We start from the raw sequence: 13,364 nt of genomic DNA, 5'->3' as shown, positions 1-13,364 counted from the left end.
GACACCGTCTCAGGGCACTTCGGCTCAGTCAGACCTGTTCTGAAACCCTCCGCCCCACCCGTCCTTCCCGGACACACCCCATTCTAGAAATCTCATTCATTCCCTCTGTGATTTCCCTCCAGCCTTATCTGTCTCTTATCTTGTGTAAAGTTAAACAGCATTCAGTGATGTTTTTGGTTTTGCCTGAGTAAATGATAGAATCCAGTTATTTAAATAGCATCCCACTCAGTCAGAGAAGTGATAAAAGGAGGACAGAGTGTATTTTGGGCCGAGCACCCCCGGTGTTTTTCACGGCAAAGCCCGGTCGATCTGGATCCGAGGAGCAAAAACCGGCTCGACGGTGAAGTCGGATCTTTTCGCCGGCGCCCACGGCCCCCAGAATCGAGCAGGTCAGTCCCCACGCCCGATCCGGGACATCCATCCGAAGAGTCTGCCCGTCCTCCATCTCTCCCACACTCCAAAAATCTGAGTCTGCATATCCAGGCCAGACCCAGCAGTGGCTTTGACTAAACACGAGTGATCCCGGGCCTGCTTTGTTTCTGTCGGGATCGATGGAGCGCCAGGCCCGCCTCTCTGTGCCAGCGGGCTTCTCCCACAGCACCCGGGGCATCTTGAGTCCCCGGCTGAGTCGTCCGCAGTGGCACGAGGGCTGGGAGCCTGCCAGGGGGAGAGGCTTCAGACCGGAGAGGCTTCGAGCCAGAGCTCTGGGCCTCGGCGGGGGAGGAATCCCGAACGGAGAATCCAGAGCGGCGGATTTCCCGGATTTTGTCCTTGCTCGGGAAGTCATGTAAACGCCCCACGTTTGTGTTTTTCCGGCTCTGAGGGCGGAAGCGGGTGGAGAACGGGAGGCCTTTTGTGGTTGAGAAGAACTCAGCTTGTCGGTCACCCCTTCTCCTCCCAGGCAGTGAAATATTTGTATTTCTTTCGGCATACGCAGCGAGAGTTTAAATCACAGTTCGGTGCAAAACTCCACCTCAGCAGAATCTGGCTGGCAGCTGGATTATAAACTGTCCTGGCTGTGACCTTCTGTGCCGGGGGGAGGGGAGGACGGTGGGATGTCGGCATTCCATTTTTATTTTTTTCAGATATTCCCTGAAAAATCTTTCTGGAACAAGTGAGAGCCCGGGCTGGCGGGCAATGTGATTTTATCTTCCACGGGAAGGAGTTAAGGAATCCAGTTTCTAACTGGAGCTGGGAACGAATATTGAAAAACCAAGAAAGCTTTGGTTTATTCCCGTTGCTAAGAACACCGGCGATAACCGGAAATCGGTCGGGCTCTTCGGTTTTTCCAGAGCCCTCTCCCATCGGCTATCTCATTTTTTCCTCCTCGGAAGAGAGGGAGAGAAAGAGATTAGCAGCCCCATTTGCAGATGAGGAAACGGAGGCCCAGAGAGGCTCAGAGACTCGCCCAAGGTCACGTGACTCATTGTGGAGGGTGGGCAGAGCTGGGGCTTTAACTTGGGCACTTCTGACCTTCCCCCGAGTCGCCCCAAGAAGGCAGTCCTGGAGAGCCAGGGGTCGTCTTTGTCTGGAAGCTTCCCGAGCGGAAAGGACGGGTGGTGGTGCGGCGGGCACGGAGGGGGTGTTGGGCACTGAGAGCGCGCCGTTGCCCCCGAGGTCGGGCACATTGCACGCCTTAAGCCGGAGCTGACCCCCAGCGGGCCGGAAGGCGGTGGCGACCGACTCTGCCCCCTGTGACCCCCGTGGCTCTGTGTTCTTTCCCCTCAGCCCAACGGCAGCAGCCAAGGCAAGGTGCACAACCCCTTTCTGCCCACCCCCATGCTGCCGCCCCCACCCCCGCCGCCGATGGCCAGGCCGGTGCCCCTGCCCGTGCCGGACACGAAGCCTCCGACCACATCCACGGAAGGGGGCGCCACCTCCCCCACTTCACCGAGTGAGTATGGCCCAAGCCGCCGTCGGGGTCGGGGTGGCGGGCACGACCGGCAACCTCCACTCCCGGGTCCTTTCCCTGCGTCCCCCCACCCCCACCCATGCTGCCTTCAGTCCCTCCACCGGCCAGGGGCATTTGCTGGTCACCGACGGAGGGACGAGCGCCGTACTGAGCACCGGGGAGACAGCCAGGGTGCAGCAGAAGGGAGGCACCCGCTCCGATGGCGGAGACAGAAGGAGGCGACCCGGAGGCCAGGCCCCGAGCGTGGGAGTGAGAGGAAGAGCGGAGAGTGGCGCCCCTGGGTCAAGGCCACTTGGTGGAGGATCTGAGCGGTCTGAGGGGAGCGGGGCCCAACCCCAGATCCCTGAATCGTTTGGTGGCCATTGCTGGTGGCGGGAGGGGAAATGGAACCGGCAACAGGAAGTTAGCGGACGCTCTCCTTCCTCAACCGGGCCTGAGCCGTGGGAATCGGTGCAGCCGGTTACACCGGCTACGTCCCTTGGGCTGTGGAGGGACAACTGGTCCATGCTGGGTCACCGGGGGAGAGTCAGGGGTGTCGGATGGTCCGTGCCGGGTCACTGGGGGAGAGTCAGGGGTGGAGACGGGAGAATCAGGGTTTTGGATGGTCGGAGAGAGGAGAGCCAGGAGCGTTGGTTAGTCTGCATGCGTTGGATAGTCTGTGCTGAGTTACTCGGGGAGAGTCGACTGTCAGGAGCGTTGGACACCGGTTGTCTGTAACTGTGAAGGTAGTGTCCAGGAGAGCAGACGACACACTGGTCATCCAAGCATCCCATTGGTCCTGTTGGGAGACGGAATCCCGGATTGGATGGGTGACAGGGCTGCCCCAGGAATGACAGTGTATCCTCTGATGCAGATTGCCTCCCCCGGTAAACCGTCAGCCTTCTTCAGGCTAGAATGCTGAAAGAGAGGCAGGATAGATTGAGTAGACTGAGAACCAGCATGGCTTAGCGGATGGAGCGCAGGCCTGGAAGTCATAAGCACCTGGGTTCTAATCCCGGCTCCGCCTCTTGTCTGCTCTGTGACCTTGAGCAGGTCACTTCATTTCTCTCGGCCTCAGTTCCCTCATCTGTAAACTAGGGATCGAGCCTGTGAGCCCCATGTGGGACAGGGACTGTGTCCAACCCGATTTGCTTGAATCCACCCCGGCGCTTAGTACAGCGCCAGGCACATAGTAAGGGTTTAACCAATACCATAAGCATTATAGATATTAAATCTTTGCAGCATTTTTCCCGACGCCTCTTGCCTTAAAAAATTCCTAAAGTTCTTGTCATACCGAGCCAAAATGTACCTTTTTGATGCAAGGTTTCCGATCTGGTGGTTTGGTGAAATAAGCTGCCTTCCTCTGGTGAAATAAGCTGTCTTCATCTAATGAAATGTGTTTATTATCAGAATATTCGTTGAGTCCCTACTGTGTGCCCAACACTCTGCTAAGCACCGATTAGATAAGGGATAATCCAATCGGACAAGGTCCCTGTTCCACACGGGCTTCAAATCCTGAGAGGGAAGGGAAGTGGGTCCAAAGCAAGGAAGGGGGCGGCCGTGGTCCAAAGGCAGGGTCTGGTCGGGACCGGCAGCTGGGAGCAGACCCATCCCCACATATTATACCGAGTTCTCCCGGATTGGGAGAGGGGGCCGGCGGGAAGCCACGGTTGGAGCAGTTTCCGGGGGCCCCGTCTGTTTCGGGGCGGCAGGATGACCGGGCTGGGTGGCCGTGGGCACCTCCTCGCCGACGGGAGCACGGACGCGCTTGCGTGAGCAGAGGCTCCTCCTGGCGCCTCTCCAAGCCCCCGAGACCGCGGAATGGGTCCGTCCCCTCTCCGGGCCGGGAAGCCGACCCTTGGCTGAGTGATAGCGACGTTCCGTGCTCGCCGTTCAGCCCAAGGAAGTCGGGCACGTATGTGCCAAGAGTCAAGTCTGGAGAGGAGTGGGCAGGGGACACGGGGCCTGGTATGGAGGGAGAGGAAGCGGGCAGGAAGGAGGACTGAATTCCTCGGGTACCGGAGAGCGAGGCCCTTCCGGTTGGCCCGGAGACCTTCATCTCCCCCCACGTGCCCTTCTTCAGGGAAGGAGGAGCTCCAGAGGGAGTGAGGCCAACTATTTATTCATGGTATTTACTGAGCACCCCTGGTGCGAAGCACTGTACTAAGCACTTGAGGCAATACAGCAGAAACAAGAAACTTACTTCCTGCCCTCCAGAAGTAATGATAATTGTGGTGTTCTTAAGTGCCTACTGTGTGCCAAGCACTGTACTGAGCGCTGGGGGGAAGAACATCAGATCAGCCACTGTCCCTGTCCCTGTCCCTACACAGGGCTCACAGTATCGGGGGAGGGAGAATAGGTATTGAGTTTCCACTTCCCAGGGGAAGAAACTGAGGCCCAGAGGAGTGAAATGAGTTACCCAAGGTCACACGGCAGGCAGGCGGCAGAGCTGGGATTGGAACCCGGGTCCGTTGACTTGCAGAGCTCTGTTCTTTTCACTGGATCATGTTGCTTCTGGGCGGTCGGGGGAGTGGCCCTCGTTCTCCCTCTCCAACCCGGGGAGATTCCCTCAGTGGGAGAAGCTATAACAGCTGCCCTGTCCTCTCCCCAGGGAGAGAGGGGAGATAGAGAGATAGAAAAAGAGAGAGAGAGAGAGACAGCCCACACGATGGTCTCCCTCTTCCCTCTCTGTGGTTTGTTTGTATGGGAGTGTGGTTTGGTGGTTTTCCCCCTCAGACCCCTGAGTTCTCTTCCGGTGACGGCGCAGCTGCGGAAAGAGCACGTCTCCGGCATGGGTAGGGGGCACGTCCGGGGCAGAGAGCGGGCGAGTGCCTCTGTAGGCGGAATTTCTCAGGAGGATCCTCCAAGCTATGAGCCAAGCCGCCCTTCTCTGCCTCCAGTTTTCCCGATCAGGGGCCACGTTGCTGATGCCGCCGTCCAGGGCGGCACCGGGGCATACTGAGCGCTCGAGGGGCGCGACAGAGGCTGGAGGCCACAGGGCTACAGTGCGGTGTACGCTGGGCCGTGCCCAATCGGCACGGTGGGCCTGGGTGGGGCCCCGTTGTGATCCATAAAAAGATCCTCCAGGATTTTCCATTATGGATGTACCAAAAGGCACGAGCCTTCTGCCGGATGGCACGTCGGCCAGATTGTCAAAAACCGAGCCCGACGTAAAAGCCCTCTGTAAATCCAGGCCGTCGTCTCCCCGTCTGGGCAACGACACCCCTCCCTCCCTCTATCATTTTAATGGCCTGAAACGTCCTCGCTTCCTAAAAACCCCCGTAGTGGCCCGATTGTCTGTCCATCTCTGTGCTACAAGGCCGCCGGGGCCCCCCGGACCTCCGATTCTTTGTGCGGGTGTTTGTGTGTGCGCGCCTATGCGTGTATGCCATCCGGTTCTGCCTCCTGAATGTCCGTGTCTCTTCCCTCCACAGCCTACTCGACACCCAGCACTTCTCCCGCAAACCGGTTCGTCAGTGTGGGACCACGGGATCCGAGCTTTGTAAATATCCCTCAACAGACACAGGTGGGCCGCTCTCCGATTCTCCGTATTTGTGGTGCTACCGCTTGTCTCCCTGCAGGTCCCCCTCCGCGGTCCTCGACCTTGCGCCCCATCCGAGCCCTGCACCCCGTCGACGGGCCGGGGTCGGCCTCGTCAGGCACAGGTGGCAGGGAGGAGGGGGCCGCCGTTGGCGATGGCCGTTCCCGGGCCCAGCGGGCTGCTGGTGGGAGTCGGTCTCCCTCCGGTGCCCCCCGCCCCCGCTTTGCTCTGGGACCCCCGGTCTCTTCTTGCGAGGTGGCGAGACCCAGAAGCACGGGCCGGGGATTTAGGGGGAGCACAAGTCTCGAGTGTAGCTCGGCTGAGGCTTCTCCCACTGCGGGTCGGTCGACGGGCCTGGCCGGGCTGAGGTCGGGTGGGAGTTTAAGGAATGGGGTGCTGCTGGGACTGGGGAGGCTTGTGTTTTTGGGAAGAGAAAGAGAAGAGGAGCTGGCCTCGGTAGGGCTGTGCCGTTCCCCTTGGTGAAGGGCCAGGTTTCTGTTGATGTGGCTGGGATGCCCCAGTTTAAGAGAATGGCGGGAGAGGGAGGGCTGAGGGTGGGGACGGGATTGCTGGACACCGGGCCACCCCCCGTGCCGCGTGAAACAAGCGGGCAGGTCCGGCCGGCCTCGGCAGCCCCGAGGACACGGCGGGTACCTCTGGCGGCTGCGGGGCCGCCGTTCTCAGAGCGGGCGCTCCACGCTTTCCGTTGGATCGATTGACGATTGGAGGCTTGGGCGATGCATCGGCCAGCGGCGTGGAATTTTCTAGCCAAAAAGGGATCCGGGCGGCTCCTGGCGAGCCCGCTGAGCAGCTGCCACCGGCTGCTCCCCTCCGCCAACCCCCACAGTGGCTGGAGGAAGTCCGGTCCCTCGACCGAGCCCGGCTGAACGGCTCTGGGGCCGTGTCACTTCCAAGTTCTAAGCAACCAAAATTCCTGCTAGCCGGGGGCGGGATAGTGGGGCGGGCGGTGGGGGTGGAAGCAGAGGAGAGAGAGGCTAGTTGTGCATGGACTAGTTCAGGTCCTGGGGGCCTGGGGCTGGACATTGACCTGCTCGTCCCGGTGGCATTTGCTGGGGGGAGGAAAGGCCTGACATCCTGGCTCACAAGTACTTCCGGGACTTGAGGAGGGCAGTGCGCCCGGACTCTGCTGCACCTGTTGGCAGAGTGGCAGCTTTCCACACACACAAAATTGAGCCCCCAGGTCCCCGGGGACGAGACTGAGTGATCGCCCCGGCACCGATTTCTTCCCGGGGCCCGCGCTCTCCCTCCTTCAGGGACCGAGGCGGACGGGTCCGTGTGCGCCGTCGCTGCTTCCCGGTTTCTGTTGGGGACGTCTCATCCCACTCCTTCCTTCCCTCCCCCCGTCTCTCCCTCCCATCGATCCTATTGATCGTGGGGGCCGGCGGGGTTTGGGGGCGACCCCGAAGGAGGTGCGGATCAGGGAGAGAAATCCCATGAGGTTCTCCCGGGGCTCCGTCCCGACTGCTCTATTTGAAGAGCCACCGAGCCCTAGTGTTTCCCGTCTCCAGTGGAGACGAGTTCTCTGCGCCCCAACCTCCGCTGCCTAACGGGGGGTGACTCCATGCTGCGGGGGGTCCGTGGTCACGAACCCCCCAAATAGAGGTGAAAGAGGGAACCCGTGCTGACCTATCACTGAGCACTTGCTTTGTGCAGAGCACTTTGCTAAGCACTTGGAGAGTACAGTAGAGTTAGTTAGCAGGCATCATCCTTACCCTTAAGGATGCTTACAAAGTAGCAGGGGTGACAGACGCTAAAATAATCACGGTATTTGTCAAGCTCTTACTATGTGCCAGACACTGTACTAAATCCCGAGGTGGATACAAGCAAACGGGGTTGGACCCAGTCCCTGTCCCACGTAGGGCTCACGGTCTCAATCCCCATTTTACAGATGAGGTAACTGAGGCTCAGAGAAGTGAAGTGACTTGTCCAAGGTCACACAGCAGACAAGTGGCGGAGTCGGGATTAGAATGCATGACCTTCTGACTACCAGGCCGGTGCTGCTTCTCAGTGATAACAATAATAATAATAATCATGGCATTTGTTAAGTGCTTTCTTTGTGCCCAGCACTGTGCTGTGCACTGTGGTAGATATGAGATAGTTCAGTTAACACACAGTCCCTGTCTCTCTAAGCGAGCGATATTTAGTTCCCATTTTACAGATGAGGAAACTGAGGCCCCGAGAAGTTAATAATAATAATAATAATAATGTTGGTATTTGTTAAGCGCTTACTATGTGCAGAGCACTGTTCTAAGCGCTGGGGTAGATACAGGGTAATCAGGTTGTCCCACGTGAGGCTCACAGTTAGTCCCCATTTTACAGATGAGGGAACTGAGGCACAGAGAAGTTAAGTGACTCGCCCACAGTCACACAGCTGACAAGTGGCAGAGCCGGGATTTGAACCCATGACCTCTGACTCCCAAGCCCGGGCTCTTTCCACTGAGCCGCGCTGCTTCTCTCAGGATCACGCAGTAGGCAAGCAGCGGAGCCGGGATTAGAACTCTGATTTCATGACTCCCCTGCTGCTTCTCAGACAAGTCCAGGTAGGAGGAAGAAGGAAAGTGGCTTACGTATCCACGTTAGTGCTCAGGTAATAGGGCATGTAAGATATATTCATTCATTCATTCAATAGTATTTATTGAGCGCTTACTATGTGCAGAGCACTGTACTGAGTGCTTGGAATGTACAAATCGGTAACAGATAGAGACAGTCCCTGCCCTTTGACGGGCTTACGGTCTAATCGGGGGGAGACGGACAGACAAGAACGATGGCAATAAATAGAATCAGACAAGAACAATGGCAATAAATAGAAGCAATAAATTAATAATAATGTACTTATGATAATAATAAATATATGCAAAAGAGCTAAAAGAGGTTGGGAAAACCTAAGGGCTTAGGTGGGCACAAATGTGCCAACCAAGCGGTATGGGAGGATATAAGCACGGGAGCTGAAACATGAATCCCGGAAGGCCTCCTGGAGAAGGTGTGATTTCAGAAGGACAGGGAAAACGGGGAGGGCAGTCGTCTGTCGAGTTGGAGGGAGGAGGGAGTTCCGAGCAAGAGGTCAGTGGTGGGGGAAATGAGAGGGAGGCCTAGCGAGTAGGTTGGGCTGAAAGGAAAGAAGAGTGTGAGCTGCGGTGTGGTGGGAGAAGAGAGTAGATGAGGGAGCGAAAGAGAGAGAGAGTTGATGGTCTGCCTTGAAACCAACGGTCGGGAGTTTCTGCTTGAGGTACAGAGGATTGGTCAACTACTGGAAGTGTCCAAGGAGTGGGAAGACAGATGCGGGGTGACATAATAATAATAATAATGGGATTTATCAAGCTCCCCCCCCCCCCCCGTGCTAAGTCCCGTGGTAAGTGCTGAGGTAGAGAAAAGGTGTTCAAATTGGACTCCAACCCTGTCTCTCCCAGGACTCAGTGTCAGAAGGAGGGAGAGCGGGGATCTTACCCCATTTCACAGAAGAGGAAACCGAGGCTCTAAAAGGACAAAGCTGGGAGCATGAGTCTCCTCACTCCTGGTGTCGAGGCTGATGGGGGGGAGGGAGATCCCCCGGGGTGGACGCCCAGCGAGGCGGTGGTTGCCGATTGGGCGGGCGGCTGCCCGGAATGGGCACGTGTCCTCCAGACGTCTGTTAAGTCTGACTTCCCGGCCTCCACCTCCGGCCCCTCCCGAGGAGCCGGGTCACATGTGACAGGGAGAGGAAAGGTCAACGCTCAAATTTATAGCATAAAGCTGGCTGCCGACCCGAGCTGAGCCGGTCTTGAGTGATTGGAGAGTCAGGGCGCGGGGTCACGCTGCTCAGGGAAGGTCAAACATCCAATTAGCTAGGCCCGGCCCCCCGTCCCGTGGGACAGATGGGAACATCCGGAAACTCAGCCCGGCCATCGGCAGGAACTCGAACCCTCTTTTGAGAGCCGAGGGCCAGAAGGCCGGGACACAATACCCTCTCACTCCTCCCCCGTTGTGGGATTTCACAGTCGCCATTTAGGACTCCCTGCCCTTTTTTATCTCGCCCCTCCCAGGTCACCTTTTGAAAAACCCATTGCCCGGCGCTGGCCGGCGTCCCCCGCCTCCACCCCGTCCGTCGAACCAAAATCTACCCCGTACGGGGAGGATCCTCTGGGCACTCCGGTCCCCGGGGGGTCGGGAGACCTAAGGACATCATCATAGCCCGTCGTATCTTACTGGGCACGACAGGGGATGCGCGTGGGAGTTTCCGCCACGACCTATGGCCCTCAAGCTCAATTTGCGGGTGTGATTTGGACCCCCTTTCCGAACTCACGTTCGTTCCGCTGATGTCGGTCACTTGGTCGGTGTTCCCGAAGTCAAGCGGTAGGGTCAGTGGGTCTTGGCGGGCTTGCGGCGAGCAAATTAGACCTGGAGAGGGGCACGTTGGACGGCGGGAGGTAGAAGGGGGATGCACCGTGTTGCAGGAGGTGACTGGTTGCTGCCCTCATGCCCCGTCATCATTTCCCACCGGACACTTTCTGTCCCTCGGGGCGGCCACCTCACTCACGGTCACTTCTGGGCTATGTATGTCAGACCTATACCTGGCTATTCCCACCTTCGTCCGGCTTGATGAGAGTTTCTGAAACTGTACCTCTCACTAGGCGCTTACTACGTGCCAGACGCTGGACTCTATATACGGAGCGATCAGATTGGGGTTCATAGTCTGAGTGGTGGGGAGAGCAGGCCTCTCTTCCCCATCTGAGAGAGGAGGAAACTGAGGCCCGGTGAGATTAAGAGGCTCGTCCACGGTCAACGATCCGGGGCCGGGACCCAGGCCTCCTGGAACCCAGCCCGGTCACCGAGCCGATCCCAGGCCCCCGTTCACTCGACGGGCAGCAGAAGATGTCGCTTCCTGTCTCCTGCTCTCGCCCCACCCAGCCCTCTCCCCTCGTCTCGATCCGAAGAAGGGCTCGGGGCTGCGTGAGAAGGAAGCCGAGCGCCTCTCATCCCCGCCAAGCATCCGGGGACTCAGCGAGGCCGTCCCTGGGCCGGAAGAACAGCGATGGAAATCGGAAACTCAGCGCCTCGCCGCCCCCCGCCACCCACCCGCGTACCCGCCCGTCGCCTCTCACGTCCATATGGCGATTTTAAGAGAGGAAAAAGTTCTTTTAATTTAAGAGCCAATAAACACAGAGCAGTCTTGCAGGCGGCGGTTGTCTTCATTAAAGTACAATTAAGTCTGCTTTATGGCTCCCGAACAAGCCAGAGTTGGGTTCCAGGGAGGCCGATCTGGGGAGCCCGAGGCCCGGGTGCGAGGAGAGGCCGAGAAGCTGGTGTTCAGGGTCCTCGGTGGGAGATTTTTCTGAACCGGACCGGGCTCGGAGCGTGGTATTTATCCCAGAGGCCCTAGGAAGTTGATGGCAGAGATCCATCTCCCTCGTCATTAAGACCCCAGATGTGAAGGGGGAGGCTGCATTCTGGGACTCGGGTGACATCTCAGCAGGGGATGGGGCACTGAGGCAGGTGGAACAGAGGCCTCGGCCCTGACAGCATACTGGGGTGGGAGCTCTCTTTTCGGGGTCTGACGTGTTTGAGAGGAGCATCTTCGATCGGCCTCGGAAAGAGTCTCACCGTGGTGGGAGCAGACGGCCCCGCGTCGTAAATTCCCTCTACAAATGTCATAAAGGAAGCAGGGGCGCCCAGAACGAGAATTTTCAAAAAGCAACGACGTCCCCGGCCCCTCTTCCGCCTTCACCTACGACACCTCGGTCCCTCCCATCTTGGCCGAAGAGAGCTTCGTCGGGATAAAGTGCCCTCCTGGACTTGGTTTTCCTCAGGAGGAAGATAGCATGCTCCAGGCCTGGGATTTGGAGAATCTCAGACACCCCGCTGGCAACCGGTCAGATGCGGTCAGGCCTCGCCAACCGCCCACCCCATCGTCCCCCGCCTTCAGACCTTCGGGAGCCGGCATCCTCCTTGACCGCCCAAGGGTTGGCCTCAGCAGTCCGCGGAACGGACGACGGCGGCCTAGCCTCGGTGCGGATGTGGACTTCTGGCTCCCCGGCCTCCACTGCATCTGGCAGGTCTGCCTAGGCAGCCTCGGAAAAGCTCGGAGGGGCTGGGAGAAGCGGCGCTCGGAGAAACGGCATGGACTAGTGGACAGAGCGTGGGCCTGGGAGTTAGAAGGACCTGGGTTCGAATCCCAGCTCTACCATATGTCTGCTGAGTGACTTTGAGCAGGTCGCTTCACTTCTCTGGGCCTCAGTTACCTCATCTCTAAGAAAGGGGCATTAAGAGTGCGAGCCCAATGTGGGACAGGGACTTTGTCCAACCCGATTAACGTGTATCTATCCCAGCGTGTAGAACAGTGCTTGCCACGTAGTAAGTGCTTAACAAGAACCGTAATTATTATTATTATTTTGCCTCAATTACCTCATCTGGAAAATGGGGATTAAGACCATCAGCCCTATGTGGGACGGGGACTGTATCCAACCCAATTACCTGGTATCTACCGCAGTGCTTAGTGCATTGCCTGGAACATAGTAAGTGCTTAACAAATAGCACAATTGTTAGTGTTAGTGTTAATTATTATTATTAGGCAAGCAGCACTTGGTCATTTCCTCATCTCTAGATCGTGAGCTCGGTGTGGGTAGTAATGTGTCTGTTTGTTGTTATATTGTACTTTCCCAAGTGCTTGGCACACAGTAAGCGCTCAATATATGTAAGTGAATGAATGAATGAACGAATGAATGAATTGTGCCCAGGGTGGCGCCACCTACCGCCCTGAAGGCTGCACTGCACTTAGAAATGCCGCCATGCCGGCCGGGGTGTCTAAAACACAGCATTCATCATACTTGTTGAGCGCTTACCGTGTTCAGAGCACTGTGTAGTAAGTGTTTGGGAGAGTACAGCGTGACGGAGTTGGTAGAGTTGGTGGGCAAGTCACTTAACTTCTCTGTGCCTCAGTTCCCTCATCTGTAAAATGGGGATGAAGACTGTGAGCCTCACATGGGACAACCTGATTACCCTATATCTGCCCCAGCGCTTAGTAAGCGCTTAACAGATACCAACATTATTATTATTATTATTAGACGCATTCTCTGCCCACCACAAGCTCACAATAGGGGAAATCATATTTACTGAGCGCCCATCCTCAAAGTAAGTGCTCAAATACCAGAATTTAATAAGCAAGCAGCTTGGTGTAGTGGATGGAGCACGGGCCCAGGAGTCAGAAGGACACGAGGTTGCAATTCGGGCTCTGCCATTTGTCCGCTGCGTGGCCTTTTGCAAGTCACTTCACTTCTCTGTGCCTCAGTGACCTCATCTGTAAAGTGGGGATTAAGACTGTAAGCCCCACGTGGTACAGGGACTAGGATCCACCCAATTAGCTTGTATCCACCCCAGCGCTTAGTACAGTACCTGGCGTGTAGTAAGCATTTAACAAGTACCATTATTATCATTCTCATCAATTTTAATTATTATCGTGGATGTGAAAAGCACATCAGAAGCATCCTCCAATCAATCAGTCGATCAATCATCTGAATTGAGAGCCTGCTACGTGCTTGGGGGAACTGTCTGAGCACTTGGGAGAGTGGAAGAAATTAGTAGGGAGGACCACAGTCAAGTGGGAAAGTCAGACACTAAAAACAATTACCGGTTGAAGCCCGTCACAGGTTGAAGCGCGTCGTGGGCAGGGAACGTGGCTACCAACTCTGCTACGTTTTATTCTCCCAAGCGCTTAGTGCAGTGTTCGATGGATTGCTTGGTCGATAGGAAGCAGTAGGATATATTCGATAGGTTCCAAAACGCAGTCGCGGGTTGGGAATGCTTAAATTTTTAGCCGGTCGAGAAGTGCTGACGTGGCAGTCGTGGAAGGCAAGATTAGAAACTCATCAGAGGAGGAGGAGATGCGATTTCAGAAGGGCTTTGAAGATAGGAAGCACACGGGCTCTCTGCCGGATCTGA

General features: G+C 56.8%; 1 protein-coding gene across 3 annotated transcripts in view; it reads left to right on the top strand.

Annotated features, from left to right (window-relative positions):
• The window catches only part of NFIA (nuclear factor I A), a 238,476-nt gene that overhangs the window by 202,782 nt on the left and 22,330 nt on the right, over positions 1-13,364 (top strand). For all 3 annotated transcript variants that reach the window (XM_029046506.1, XM_029046505.1, XM_029046504.1), the window contains 2 exons: positions 1,729-1,894; positions 5,326-5,417. In XM_029046506.1, the coding sequence (XP_028902339.1) occupies positions 1,729-1,894; positions 5,326-5,417 (258 nt within the window). The remainder of the gene's footprint in view (positions 1-1,728; positions 1,895-5,325; positions 5,418-13,364) is intronic.

The sequence above is a fragment of the Ornithorhynchus anatinus genome, chromosome 18, assembly GCF_004115215.2.
Source record: "Ornithorhynchus anatinus isolate Pmale09 chromosome 18, mOrnAna1.pri.v4, whole genome shotgun sequence".
Lineage (NCBI taxonomy): Eukaryota > Metazoa > Chordata > Mammalia > Monotremata > Ornithorhynchidae > Ornithorhynchus > Ornithorhynchus anatinus.
The sequence above is the reverse complement of the archived record's forward strand: the minus strand, read 5'-3'. Positions and strand labels throughout refer to the sequence as shown.